A 14,147-nucleotide genomic window follows, 5' to 3' on the forward strand; every position below is an offset into this window, starting at 1 on the left:
TATCAGGTAAAATGGACTTTTTTGAAGTTTACATCATGTCATAATGTTATTCCCTCATTATAAACATACCTGGAATGTTGTCTTGACTCTTTCATGCATGTTTGAGAAATCCTTTCATCTCCACGGCAACCATTCAGCTGTGCAAAAGGCCTAGACAGACCTAGCCCTGCCTCCAAGGCGCAGCTCCTCCTCAAAGTTGCAGCTTCTAGGTTTCCAGGTTTCCGCCTCACAGAGCAGACCTTCCCCACTATCCACCCATTCAGTTCCTTCAGACTAGCCAGCAGCAATTAGCAAACACCTGGTAGAACTGTTAATCAGTTTCAGGAAGAATAGGAGTTTTTAAAAAGACACAGGTCCAATTTCAAAGCATTAAATCACGTAGTAAAGTTTCTTTTAAGTCATATTTTATATATATTGTATTTTTATAACAACTGAAGTTCTCATAGTTAGTTGATTTTACTATTAAGTTGAATTTGTGTGTATAACATTTTTGTTGTTATAAGTATTTTGAGTCAATATTTGATAAGAATTGGCACTATATAAATAAACTGCATTTAATCTTTGATGTTTTTAAGCTGGGCTGCACAGTGGCGCAGTTGGTAGAGCTGTTGCCTTGCAGCAAGAAGGCTCTGGGTTTAATTCAGGCCTGGGGTCTTTTTGCATGGAGTTTGCATGTTGGGTTCTCTCTGGGTACTCCAGCTTCCTCCCACAGTTCAAAAACATGACTGTCAGGTTAATTGGTTTCTCTACATTGTCCCTAGGTGTGTGTGTGTGTGCATGGTTGTTTGTCCTGTCTGTCTCTGTGTTGCCCTGCGACAGACTGGCGACCTGTCCAGAGTGTACCCTGCCTCTCACCTGGAACGTTAGCTGAAGATAGGCACCAGCAACCCTCCAATAAGGGACAAGTGCAGAGGTGTACAGAAAATGGATGGATGTTTTTAATCTACTTGTTAACATACATCCATTAATGTCACATTCAGGAGCTGAGAAGCGTTTTCCTGCCTTCCTGTCTGTGTTTGGGAGGTATGATGAGGGTTTCAGTCTTTACCATCCCTGTGTGTGTTCCTAACAGCCACACTCCTTTAACTGTGTGTACTGCACTGCTTCAGCATCTGCCTCTTTAGCTAGCCTGCATCCTGCATTCTGTGTGATGTGGTAGATTCTGACCTCTTGCTTTGGTGCTCTGGCTGAAGAGAGTACTGAAAAGTAAATCTACTTTTCTCTACTATCTAACTTTCTCTAGCCATTTCCAGGATTTCTCAGAAGCAGCGCTTTTTGTTTTTGTAAAAGATCTGTTGATCTATTTTTTTATGACTTTGGCCCAAGACACCAATTTGGGGTGAGGGTGTTGGGTGGAGTGTTGACTGAAGGGTAGTAACCTCTGCCTGAGCCTTCAGTCTCTACTCTATCATTAGGAGCCCATTATATACTCGACTGCTGGGCAGCGGGTTCAGGATTTGAAAATTAAAGTGAAGCTGCAGTGATTAGAGTACAAGAGCAGGAAAGTGAAACTTAAATAGTCAGCTTTGTAACTGCTTTGTTTGGCTAGTGATGATTAAAAGGCACCACAAGCAGTTGACTTTTCCTTCTAATTTAGGCGTCTAATTGAGGGGACAATGATGAATCTAAAAAAGCAGCCAAGCGTGTTCCAGATGTGGTCGCCTCAGTCCTCTTCATTCTCCTCCCAGCTAGGAAGTTTTGGACAGCGAGGTGGGTAGAGGCGGAGGAGGGGCTGTCAGTCCAGGGAGGAGAAATTTGGCATCATCACTAGAACAAAGTTTGGCAGTTTGGGAGAAACTCTGCAGGAGCCGGACGCACAGAGCTGATCTGCAGATCCCTGAGTTCATCAAGATCCGGATCCAGTTTATGAGTGTGATGATGGAGTTTGTGTTGAATATGAAGGTCGTTCAGGTCATGGTTCTAATGATGAGTCTTCATCACTTCGGGCTGGTTTCTGCTCAGGTGAGTAAAAAAGACTTCCAAACAGGCGACTACTTCTTTGATTTCTCATTTAACCTCTTCAGAGTTCTTTCTTCAACTGCCATGTTGGATGCTGATAATTCTTTTTGGAAGAATTGTTTCATTGTTTCTTAGACGTAGATCTAAGTTAAACTGATTTGAATTGAAGCCAAACTGACTGGAAGTTGCTGGTTTGAGTGCAGTTCTGTTCACATTTGAATGAGCAAAACACTGAGTGTGAAGTACGACTAGAAAAATTCTAAATAACTTAGTCGATTTACCAATAATCTACTGTGAGATCAGACATGAGTAAAGTGTGTTCAAATGAACAACTGTTGCATTTCCATTGTAAAAAGTACATCTTCAAGCAGCAGGGGGTCATCTGCGTTTAGAGCAGCCCGCCATGCACAGCTCAGCTCCTCTCTGCTTCATCTTCACTCCCACAACCAGCAGAGAAGAATCCCAGCAGATCTCAGACCCAGAGGTTCATGGCTGCAGGGTTTCAGTGTTTCACCTGCCAGGATGATGTCTGCTACTATTTACACCCAGATGTTACTGTAGCTCTGAAAACCTCACCTTTATGTAACAACCTCCTACCTGCATCATGTTGGAGATGAAGAGCCGGCAGTGTGAGATAGCCCTTTGTCTGCAAAAAGAATAACACACACATTTCTAGAACTAGAGTTCTGATCCTGGGTAGAATTTTACCTTTGAGAAATATGTTTTCTGATTAAAGATACACTCAATGCACATGTTTTTCATCTGCTGTGGTTTTGAACACTAAATCTACTTAAGTAAAACAAGTCAGTTCTCTAACAAATATCTCTATCTATAAAACCTATAGTCTGTTTCATAAACCCAATGTGGTCAAAAGCTAGTTGACAATATTTTCGAAAAATTCCTAAAGGCTCTCTCCATAATTTTTTTCAAATAGTTTGAGTCTTTACTTCCTGTTACAAGTTCAGTTGAACTCATTTCTGCTTTTTGCATCAGAATATGACTAAAGCTATTGTTGATGGAAGACCAGATTTAATCTTCACTCTTATGCAATGATTATTTCATTTAAATCCAATTTTTAAATATTACGTGAAATATTTTATTCAATATATTATGTGACTTCTGACAATATTTATCTTGACATGAATTTATGATCATGAGAATAAGTTAATTTATCTCCCCCTATCATTGGACTCTGGTGTTTAATTTCCTTCATGATGCTCCAAACATTTTCATATACACACATTTATGGAAGGCAAAGCAAACTCACACACTTTGTAGGCATGAAACTACACTTCTGGAAGTTATGTAGATTGAAATCTATCATTATCCTATCAAAATAATTTTTACAGCACTTTTTAATCATACTACTGAAGAGCTACATTCATCCAAATATATTGACATACTATAAAAAGTGTATTTGGGCTGTAGTTCATGTTATGGACTTATTTACATTAATCTCACTTAATTCTTTTGGGTTGATAGCTTACATTTTTTGTGTTGAATTAACTTAAAAGTTACATATTTTTAACCTAAAGGAACTTTTACTTTGACTTCACTTGAAACAATTAAGTTCAATGTTGTGTTCGTATCCTGACATCTGACATCATGACACAAGCTTCACCAGAGACAGATCCTATACCAATCAGGATGCTGTGTTGGTGCAGGGGTAGAGCACAACTCATTATTAGTTTACTTCTTTATTTGAAATAAACTAAATGATTTCAGTAAGACCGATTTAAATTTGCCGAGTTAAACCAATTTAATAGATTAAGTTGGATAAACTTAATTGGATTACTTGTTACCGAAGAAATTCAATTAAGTTGGTTCAACTATTTTCTTTTTTCAGTGCACATTCATACCACTGATTGGTAGGGAACTTGGAGTCAGGTTGTGTGTGTGTGTGTGTGTGTGTATGTGTGCACGTGTGTGTGTGCGTGTGTGTGTGTGAGGAAATTTTGTTTGGAGGACAGATACTGAGCCACAGTCGCTCCACAGTAATATTCACCTTTCCATCAGTGGTTTGCCTTCACATATCTGCATATGAGCCAGGGCTAATAATCCACACAGTCACACACACTAACTTTTACATCCATTCACTAAGAACAGCCTACATGCTGATTGGCTATTAGAACCAGATGTTTGTTTCTCCAAAGTGTTCAAATGAGTCTTCATTCAATCTGAGATAAAACTGTGTACAGAGAACTTCAAAGAATTTCTAAAGTGGTGACACTTTAGAATTTTTTTATATTTTATTAACATTTCTGGATGTGCATACATGCTGGCTGATAAGGGCTTTTACAGATTCCCTGTAGCTTTCTTACTTCTGAGTAGAGTTTGTCCTCTGAAGTGTCTTTATCCTGTCCACAGGAATGTCCATCCACCCATGATCTACTGAACTCCCTGCGGCAGGTAGAGAAAATGTTAGCGCTACATGAGACATCGTACCAGCAAGGCCTGCGTTCCCTCAGGAAGAAGATAAATGCCCTGCACAACAGCACCATGGCCTTCTTTAAAATGGGTAAAAATGCAGGAAGAAGCTACAGGAGACGTGGTTTCTTTTATCATCTGTTCATACATTCAAAACACGTAAACAATGACAAAAAAACCAAACAATTCCCTCCAATAGTTTGTACCAATATCCAAAAGAGCTGAGGTGATTCCAGTCACTCAGAAATCCCAGTCTGAAAATGATTCAATAAAAATTTATTGAATATTTACCTTTTTTCAATAAATAATCTAATACTACCAAAATATATAATATATAAAACACAAACTATGATTACATCAACAACTTGTTAATGATGTCATTTTAAAAATATTTTGCTTTCATATAATTAAATTTCTTGCTTTGAATTAATTTAGCTGGTATATTATCTGCATTTTTTACCCTGGTCTAAATCGAGTATTTGATCTCTGTTTTTTACTTTCTTCTTCATTTTGACCCTGGCCCTCTGGTTATTTTGATAAATCCAGTCTCTCTTATTTAAATAAGCCGGTAAATCCTGTTAGCTTAGGGGTCCAAATATGCGTTTTTTGTCTGTTCGCAAACTACATCAGAGCCAATATGCAGTAAAATTGTCTCTTTTTTATGAATAAAAGTCCATGTAAATACCAGACTGATGCAGCAACGCAGTGATTTAAAATTTCCATATAAATCTAAATGACCAATGCGGTGCAGAAACTAAACAGAACATTCAGAAGGTTGTGAAGCTTTGTGAACCAATGTCAGTGAAACCCTCCTGGTTTGTTTCCAGCGTCCTGCCCTAAGCCTGACCCCCCGGCTAACGGACGCCGACTGGGCAGAGTGTTTGCTATGGGACACGAGGTCCACTTCCTCTGTAAGCCCGGCTATGAGTTGATAGGCCCACGAACCCGAGTGTGTCTAGAGTCTCTGAAGTGGAGTGGACAACAACCCATGTGCAGAAGTGAGTCACACACACATAAATAAAATAAAAATAAAATAAAATAACGATGGAGGATGGAGGATCGGTACTTTGTCATTTCTTTGTTCTCATGGTGTCTCTTTAGGTCTTAACAGCACCGCCAACTCCTTGGCTTCCTTCTCTTCAGCTGCGTCCTCCTTCGCTGCCTTATCTGCCTCCTCCACAACAACCTCATCTTCTTTGGCTTCATCCCCAACACCCTCCTCGCCCTCCTCCTCTGTCCGGCCTTCTAACTGCACACATTTCCTGGGCTCGACTCACTGTACGTGTGATGTTGGTTTCACTATATCAGGCCGGGACAATAACATCTGCACAGGTACGGCTGCTCCTCAGAAAGAGTTTCCTTCTTAAAAAAAAAAAAGAAGACAATTTTCAATATCAATCAGTCTGTGGAATCCACAACAGGCTTTTGTGTGTGTGTGTGTGTGTGTGCGTGCGTGCGTGCGTGCGTGCGTGCATGTGTGCGTGCGTGCATGTGTGCGTGCGTGCATGTGTGTGTGTTTCAGATATTGACGAGTGTCATCTTTTCCCCCTCGCGCAACCTGGCCGTCTCTGCATCCATCAGTGTGTGAACACACCCGGAAGCTTCCACTGTGTTTGCCCGCCTGGCTACAGCTTGTCCAGAGACGGTCGCAGCTGCACAGGTCAGCAGCTGAATCACAATAGCTGACTGCCAGCATCAGTATTCAGTTGTTCAGCTCTGCAGGGTTCCTGGTAACAAGCTGCTTGTTTGATTCTGGCGTGTCAGACGGATCTAAATTGAAGGAGAGAAACTCTGAAGGAACTGGGAACTGGAACCGATGTTTTTATCCATGCTTGTCTCACTTCTCGCATTTCCCTTTTAGATATTGACGAGTGTGAAAACCTTTCACACAACTGCACGGCAGACCGGCTGTGTGTGAACACATTTGGAGGTTTTAAGTGCGTGACAGTGAAGTGTCCCAAGACAAAAAACGCCACATACATCAAGACGTCTCCCATGTAAGGACAAACATCACCTACATTCACCTACTCTACCTGAAACTCCCAAGACTCTGCTTAGTTCATGTTATTTGCAGCCAGGAGGAGAGGAACCAATAAGCTTTTGAGCTCAAGTAATATTCAAGAGTCATCAAAAGTTGCTCTCAAGAAAGAACAGAATTATGTATTTTTACCTGACTACATAAAAAATTATTCTGAAAAAAATACTCAGGTAATATTCAAGTAAGAGTAAGAAAATGTTTGGTAAAAAGGCGCACATCAAGTGTTTTACTATGATATTTTATTTTATTTGTACAAATTTATGTAATCAGGTTGACAAAAATATGAAAGTTATGGACAAATTCTAGTACTTTTAAAGAATAAAATAAAGAAATTATTCATAATTTCAACATACCAAATTCAGGCAGAAGAAATATAGATTTCCAAATACAAGAAAACTGATACTTACAAAAGGTAATGTACATAAACAGATCTGGAAAAAATGAAGAGACCACTGTACTGAACACCATTAAAAACCTCCTGGTTGTTCCACCAAATATTGATTTCTGAACTCTTCCTGAGTTAAAACTTTAGTTCATGTTTTAAATGAACATGAACTTGTTTTCTTTGCATTATTTGAGGTCTGAAAGTGCTGCATCTCTTTTATTATTTTTGATAATTTTTCATTTTCTGCAGATAAATATTACATTTGTGCTTGGAATTTCGGAAACATGTTCTCAGTAGTCCATAGAATAAAACAACAATGTTTTTTTTTTTTACTCAAACATATAAAAAGTGAGAAACTGATTATTTTAAGAGGTCTCTTAATTTTTTCCAGAGCTATATATGTTTAAACAACGGGTAACACTTTATTTGAAGGGGGGTGATTAAGACTGACATGACACTTTCATTAACATGACATAACACCTGTCATGAACATGAATAAGCCTTCATAAATATTTATGACTGTTGTCATAAAGCGTCATTCGGTAAATTATGACACTTTTAATACAAAGTTGACATTGTTCAAAATGTCTTTATGACAACTTGACATTAACCAAGAAATCATTACTGATATAAATTTGTTATAAAAGTATTACTGATTGCACTTTAAAAATTAGGTAACTTTATGTTATTAAAGGTTACGTTTAAACAGTAATGTATTAAATCTGCTGTTAAGGTGCTGTATTGTTATTTGCTAGTCATCTTTTAGCTAACATCACCTTCATCCAACAGCTTTACTCAACTCAGTCGGTTAGTTTGGGTGAAAACTGTGCAAAGTTCTTTGCGTTTTGCTGGAACGCAGCAGTGTTCATGCTGCGTTTGAAGGTGGCACGGAAAAACAGGTTACGACGTTAACAAGTCGTAACCTGTTTTTTGTTAACAAGTAGCCTGTAGGCTACTGATGTTGTTGTCTATGTTCAGCTACGTAGATTCATTTTGCCCCCCCAAAATAAGTCGATGCCCCCCTGTTAAACTCGTCTGGAGCCGGGGCTGGTCTTGGAATATGCCAGTGTGCCATCAGAGAAGAAAGAAAAAAACCAATTGAGGGAATAACCTGGTCATTTAGTACATTCAGGGCATCAGCTGACCTCATTATTTTGGCACAGAATGTTGCTGACCTTAAACCTAACTGTCTGCAGCAACCCCAGACCACAGCACTGCCTCCACAGGTTTGTACTGTATGCACTAGATATGATGGGTAATCACTTCTCCTACTTCTCATCCTCCCCTGATGCACCATCACCCTGGAACACTCAGACCATTGCTCCAGAGTTCAGTCTTTGTGTGTACTCATAAAAGACTGGACAATAATTCTGCTGTTATTCTAAATGGAAGCCATTTTCTCTGGTTAGCCTCACTATTTAATGGCTACCTACGGCAACACCACCTGTCGGCCCCAATCCCTTGAGCTGTAACTTTCACAATTAAACATAGTCCTGAATTCTACTTGTTTTTTTTTTGTTTGTTTGTTTTTTTAATTTGATTTCACCAAACATTTAAGTGATCTCACATGAGGATTTTTTTTTTTTAATGATTGCGACAACCTTTTTTTTCCTCAAATACGATGGTTCTCCACTTCCCTTCCAGTTTTAAATAAAGCGTCGGACCATTCTTAACCCAATGTTAGTGGTTTCTGTAATCTCCTGCCTGATGCATGCCAATGATCTGACACTTCATGAACAGATTGATGTCTTTCAACATTGCTGACAAAGAAGCTACTCATTGCATCAGCTGATGTTAACAGATTTGCTGCTGCAGTAGTTATCCTCACTAAAGACTCGTGTCTATTTACTAGTTAAATCCAGGTGGTCACCTTTATTTGGCCAGGAAGTTTGTTTCTGGAGGTTTTGTTTGACCTCCAAATGTGGCTGGCTCAGCAGATAGGATGAAGCTGTCCTAGAAATGTTTCATGTCTGTGTGTTTTTGACTAAAACACACTTGGTTTTTATTCAGTGAAGTAACTAGGACTGAGTAGAGTAACCAGAAACTCATTTAGAAATAATGTTAGCTCAAAATATTTCTCACTTAGAAGTGAAATGTCTGTTGCACTAAAACTACTTCTACTTCTTAGTTCAGTTTATTAATCACTGTTTCGAAATGCAGTGTAGGCAGAGTAATCAGTAGAGACAATGTGTGAGTGGATCTGTGTAGATTAGGGTGATGGTAATGAGACCCTACATCCTCAAACTGCTTGAGATCATCATAATTTGCCGCAACGCCAGTGGGAAAACCAACAGGATGGCAATTGTAATATTTTAAATTATTTTAACATTTTTTGAGAGATGCCTCAAAAACAATAATTCAACAACAATAATTGTTGAATTTAAGACATTTTTTAATTTAAATCTGCTTGAGATCTGAATATTTTGGGCTTTAACTGTAAATTAACTTCAACACAAAATTCTCTCAGTATTTTTTGAGTGAAGTACTGTAAATGTTATAAATGTTGATTTGTGTAAAGCCAATGTTTGCACAGTTTCACAACTTTCATACATTCTGCAAATGATTCAACAAAGTTGACTCCTACTGGCTTACATTAAATCTTCATCTGTTAACACATTTTCCAAACCCTGCCTGCAGGAGTCAGCTGTGCTCAGGAACCTGATGGACAGTAAATCCTGTCAACCATCATAAATAAAACAATGCTTGGCTTCTAATGAGAAGCTAACAAACTAATTGTCTTGAGATAAACAAGAAATAAATAACTTGGCAAGCACAACGACACAGCCATCAGCAGGAAAGGAATGAAAATGAGGGATTAGAAAGAGACAAAGAGAACCACAAGTCTCTTACCTCTGGGAACTGTCACTTTGAAAACAATGAGCTCAACCTGCATGTCAACCACTTCCCCTCTGCACCCAGCACTTAGCCGCTCTGCAAGCCATTCTGGGCTGAGACTGAGGTTTGGCCAAACATGAGCTGCAGACTCAGGCTCCAGCCAACCTGATTGGTCAAAGGCATCAAACTATCTTTGACACCGGAGATGTTTACTACTTTCAAAGTTTAAATTTATTCCTACTGCTAAATCATGACTGTGGTAAGAACAGTGTTGTGGTGCAACCACCAGAGACAGCTTCTGAAAACAACAGGTCAGTGGGGGATTTTTCAGGACAAACACATAAAAGTGCATCATAATCGAGCTGCACATGCATGATGAGGCAGCAAATACCTAAATACAACCTAGCTGTTAAAGCAAAGTCACATATTAAGGGACCTCACTTAAGTCCGTACTTATCTTCAACAGTAGCTGAAGCTGGATAAATGCAAATGCCGCATTCCAGGTAGACTTATTTATTTATTACCGTGGCCTAGTTTGGTCCTTTCTACAAAAAAAAGGTTTAAATAGCATTTCAATCTATTAGTAAAATAAATCATGAAAGAAAAATAATGTAAAATAATTAAAAATAATAGCACAAAAGAAAAATAATGTCTACGGTTAGAAACTGATGGGCGGAAGTTTTTTTCTTGTATTTGGACTGCTGAACTGATCATTGTTTTAACAGGAACAACAAGTTCAGGTAAGTCTTTAGTTCAGGGAAAGTTTATTTCTCTCTGATATCACATAATCGATGCTTCAACATAACCTGCCACTGCTGTATCTGGGGACCTGGAGCACAGGGCATGTTCGTAAATCTTTTTGAAAGAAGAGCAAGTAAGAAGGGGAAGTAAGGAGTAGATTGATCAAACCCGCAGCCTGGTTTCTCTGCTGCTATTACTCTCCCTGAGAGGACAGGGGATCCATCTGGCTTTACCAGTGTGCCATTTCCTTTAAAGGGTCAGTACTATGAGCCACACAGTATCATTTTATAGCACAATCAAGTAACTTTATTACCTTCAGGTGTTATAAATGCAGTATGACTTAAAAAAAAATTTAATTGGGTCTGTATCTCTTTAAGGAAATCCTGCTCTTTCCAACACTCCGCCTTCAGGAAGTCATCACAGCATGGCCCCTCTATTAACCCTTTAACAAGGTTTTTACCAGCGTTGCACTGAGAAAAAAAGTAGCTCCTATAATGAGCTCAGCTGATGCTTAGTTCCACCAGGTGTTTGCTAATTGCTGCTGGCTAGTCTGAAGGAGCTGAGTGGGGGGAAGCTTGGAAACTGCAGGTCCGAGGCGGAGCAGCAAAACACTCAGTTACCCCTAGTGCTTTGCAAAGGTGAATGTGATTGCCATGGGAGATTAAAGAATTTTCAATCATGCATGCAAGAATCAAGGCAACACTCGTATGTTTCTGATGAAGGAATAACATTATAACATGATGTAATGCTTAAAAAAGTAGATTATATATAACACTGTCCTTTTAATCATCCAGAGTCCCAGATGTTCACCATTTGTTTGCCAGACAGCAGCCAACCAATAAAACAAACCAACAATGTCCACATAATATAAAGTCAATGTGGCCAACCACTGAGCAATCAAAGTCTCCTCATATGGCAAGAATTTTTTATCATGCCACGCTCGTTAAAGTGGTTCATATTGCCTTTGTAAGAACACAGCATCACAGCATTGCCCTAAAGGTTGGATCTGTCACTGGTGTGAGTGAGTCGCCTTTTGGAATATTCACACTTTGTTTTGCAGTGTGTCCACCCACTGTGCTAAAAATGCAATCTCAGTCTCATCTGATCAACGCATGGTCCTAGTTAAAATTCCACCAGACCAGAGTAAACCATACATTACATCTTTACATAACTAACTGCAATACTGAAAAGGCTTCTTTCTGGCATACCTCTGTTATAATCGTCCTCAGCCAGAAAACTTCACCATGAGACTTTTTTTGTTGTTGTTTACTAAACAACATGAGAATTTAAAACTAGATCTGCCTGCTGTCACACCCTTAAAATGTTGTGAAATGAAGGGCAAGGAAAGCCTTTGGGCTTGTTTGTTAAATGAATTTAACAAACATGCTTTAACTGAGAATGTGATGCCTGTTTTTCTCCAGGCGCTGTGAGAGGAATCCGTGTATGTTTGGGGACAAAGCCTGCACTCAAGCTCCAAACTCCATCTCCTTCCACTTTCTCGCTGTGGTGTCCAATATGTCTGCCCCTCGCGTCCTCTTCCGGGTGTCTGCAGCCCGTGTGCTGGGAGACACGCTGCGGTTTGGCCTGGCTGGTGGCCGTGGTCGCGGTCACTTCAGTGTTCAGCGCTCGGGTCGGCAGACCGGGACTCTTCTCCTTGTGACGTCTATTAACGGGCCGGCCACACTGGAGGCCGAGGTGGAGATGAGTGAGCTGGAGAACAACACCCTGCTAGGCCGCTACCTCACCAAGGTCACCCTGTTTGTGTCCCCGTACATGTTCTAACAGGGATGACAAGCAAGAGGAGTCCATGGACTAATAACCATTCAATGGATACCATAAGAGTTTATGGTAACACTTTATTTGAAGGGGGGTGAATAAGACTGACATGACACCGTCATAAACATGACATAACACCTGTCATGAACATGAATAAGCCTTCATGAATATTTATGACTGTTGTCATAAAGCGTCATTCGGTAAATTATGACACTTTTAATACAAAGTTGACATTATTCAAAATGTTATGACAACTTGACATTAACCAAGAAATCATTACTGATATCAATTTGTTCTAAAAGTATTACTGATTGCACTTTAAAAATTAGGTAACTCTATGTTATTAAAGGTAAAATTTAAACAGTAATGATTTCTTGGTTAATGTCAAGTTGTCATAACAAAGACATTTTGAATAATGTCAACTTTGTATTAAAAGTGTCATAATTTACCGAATGACGCTTTATGACAACAGTCATAAATATTCATGAAGGCTTATTCATGTCCATGACAGGTGTTATGTCATGTTTATGAAAGTGTCATGACAGTCTTATTCAACCCCTTTCAAATAAAGTGTTACCGAGTTTACTGAGACCTGAATTTTCAGAGACATCATCTTTTATTCGTTTGTCAATGTAGTAGTTAGAAAACTTGTACTACTAGCTTCTCTGGTGACCTCTCAGCACTTTATTATTATTATTATCACTGAGACATCCAGTCCTCTGTTTGTTGACTCAGCATGACCACTTAGCTATGAACATGTGTAGTGTATAGTCGTTCATTCTACATATAGACTTACTGTGAACCTTTTCTACTGCTTTAAACATGCTCTCATTTAAGGAGGGACAACAATATTTGTTTCTTTCTTAACACAGATTAATATTGCTATAGATGTTTCCAGGTAAATCCTGGTGAAGATGTTAGCATTGGAACAGTCTCAGTTGTTCTGAAGGATATTCCTTGATTTAACACACACTAATAAAATAAATGGATGATTAAATGGCTTAGTCATCCATCCATCCATTTTCTGTACACCCTCCTCCCTTACTAGGGTCGGGAGGGTTGCTGGTGCCTATTTCCAGCTGGCTTAATCATTCATTTAATAAAATAATTGGAATATTAAGCCAGCTTCTGCAAAATGTAATGAGATGGTGAGGAAGTAACTCAGCTTTACCATTTGGATCAGCTGTAGTGGTGCAGGAACATTGCTAAGACGAAGCCTTAAGAAGTGGTTTCAGAAACCATTAGGTCAAAAACATGCAACTTAATCGGCTCACATATAAAACACCACAAGATGGTCATTTTATTAGGTCAACTAAGCTACAGTTAATGATTGACTTAAGGCTTATGAAGTTTTGAATTGGTTTCTCTTTAAAATACTTCTGAAATCTAACAATATGAACAGAAATGACTCTGAAACAGAATGCAAGTCTTGCTCTGTGTTTTTGTTTGAAGCTGACACAAAGGCTGCTGATCCCCCCACTGTATTCTGGCTCTGCCTGCAGCTCCTCAACAGACTAAAGAGGTTTTACATTTTATCACAGACAGCTAGGAAAAAAAGAAAGAAAAACTAAGTGTGCAGTAAAAACAATCCATATTTAAAATTACAAATACTGCCTGATTGATAATATGGGCTAACAGTCAGGAAAACCCTTTAAGCATTTATAAATGTGCATGTTCTTGTAAAGTGCTGATGTATTGAAGCACTCTATATATATATATATATATATATATATATATATATATATATATATATATATATATATATATATATATATATCATCCTGGTCCAAAGTAAGACTCTGTTCCTACTAGTGTGGATTATTTTATCTTTAATTTTATGTGAATTTGTGTCAGTGGTTTATCTGTTCATTGGTCTGTAACTGATGTAGCATATAAAGGAAGAGATTAACCATGTTTCTGCGACTTCCCTACTTATAGAGGTTTATCTCCAGACATGGCCACAGTTCCCAAGTTGAAATAAAAAGT

The 14,147-nt window shown here is 38.8% G+C and overlaps 1 protein-coding gene across 1 annotated transcript; it reads left to right on the forward strand.

Moving 5' to 3' along the window:
- The first annotated feature begins 1,641 nt into the window (after positions 1-1,641).
- Positions 1,642-12,354, forward strand: LOC106910856 (fibulin-7-like). Its single transcript, XM_014977554.2, has 7 exons — positions 1,642-1,962; positions 4,327-4,477; positions 5,214-5,384; positions 5,488-5,718; positions 5,909-6,046; positions 6,248-6,383; positions 11,807-12,354. The coding sequence occupies exons 1-7, from the start codon at positions 1,867-1,869 to the stop codon at positions 12,165-12,167; spliced, it is 1,284 nt and encodes a 427-aa protein (XP_014833040.1). The 5' UTR covers positions 1,642-1,866; the 3' UTR covers positions 12,168-12,354.
- Positions 12,355-14,147: the final 1,793 nt, after the last annotated feature.

This window comes from Poecilia mexicana, unplaced genomic scaffold (genome assembly GCF_051168715.1).
Source record: "Poecilia mexicana isolate PSO_F unplaced genomic scaffold, ASM5116871v1 scaffold_6, whole genome shotgun sequence".
Taxonomy (NCBI): Eukaryota; Metazoa; Chordata; class Actinopteri; order Cyprinodontiformes; family Poeciliidae; genus Poecilia; species Poecilia mexicana.

Excerpts from the sequence above, each read along its gene's own strand:
- LOC106910856 (XM_014977554.2), top strand. The coding sequence starts at position 1,867 with ATGAGTGTGATGATGGAGTTTGTGTTGAATATGAAGGTCGTTCAGGTC. Across the intron at positions 6,047-6,247 it reads AGACGGTCGCAGCTGCACAG|ATATTGACGAGTGTGAAAAC; the intron begins GTCAGCAGCTGA and ends TTTCCCTTTTAG. Across the intron at positions 6,384-11,806 it reads TACATCAAGACGTCTCCCAT|GCGCTGTGAGAGGAATCCGT; the intron begins GTAAGGACAAAC and ends GTTTTTCTCCAG.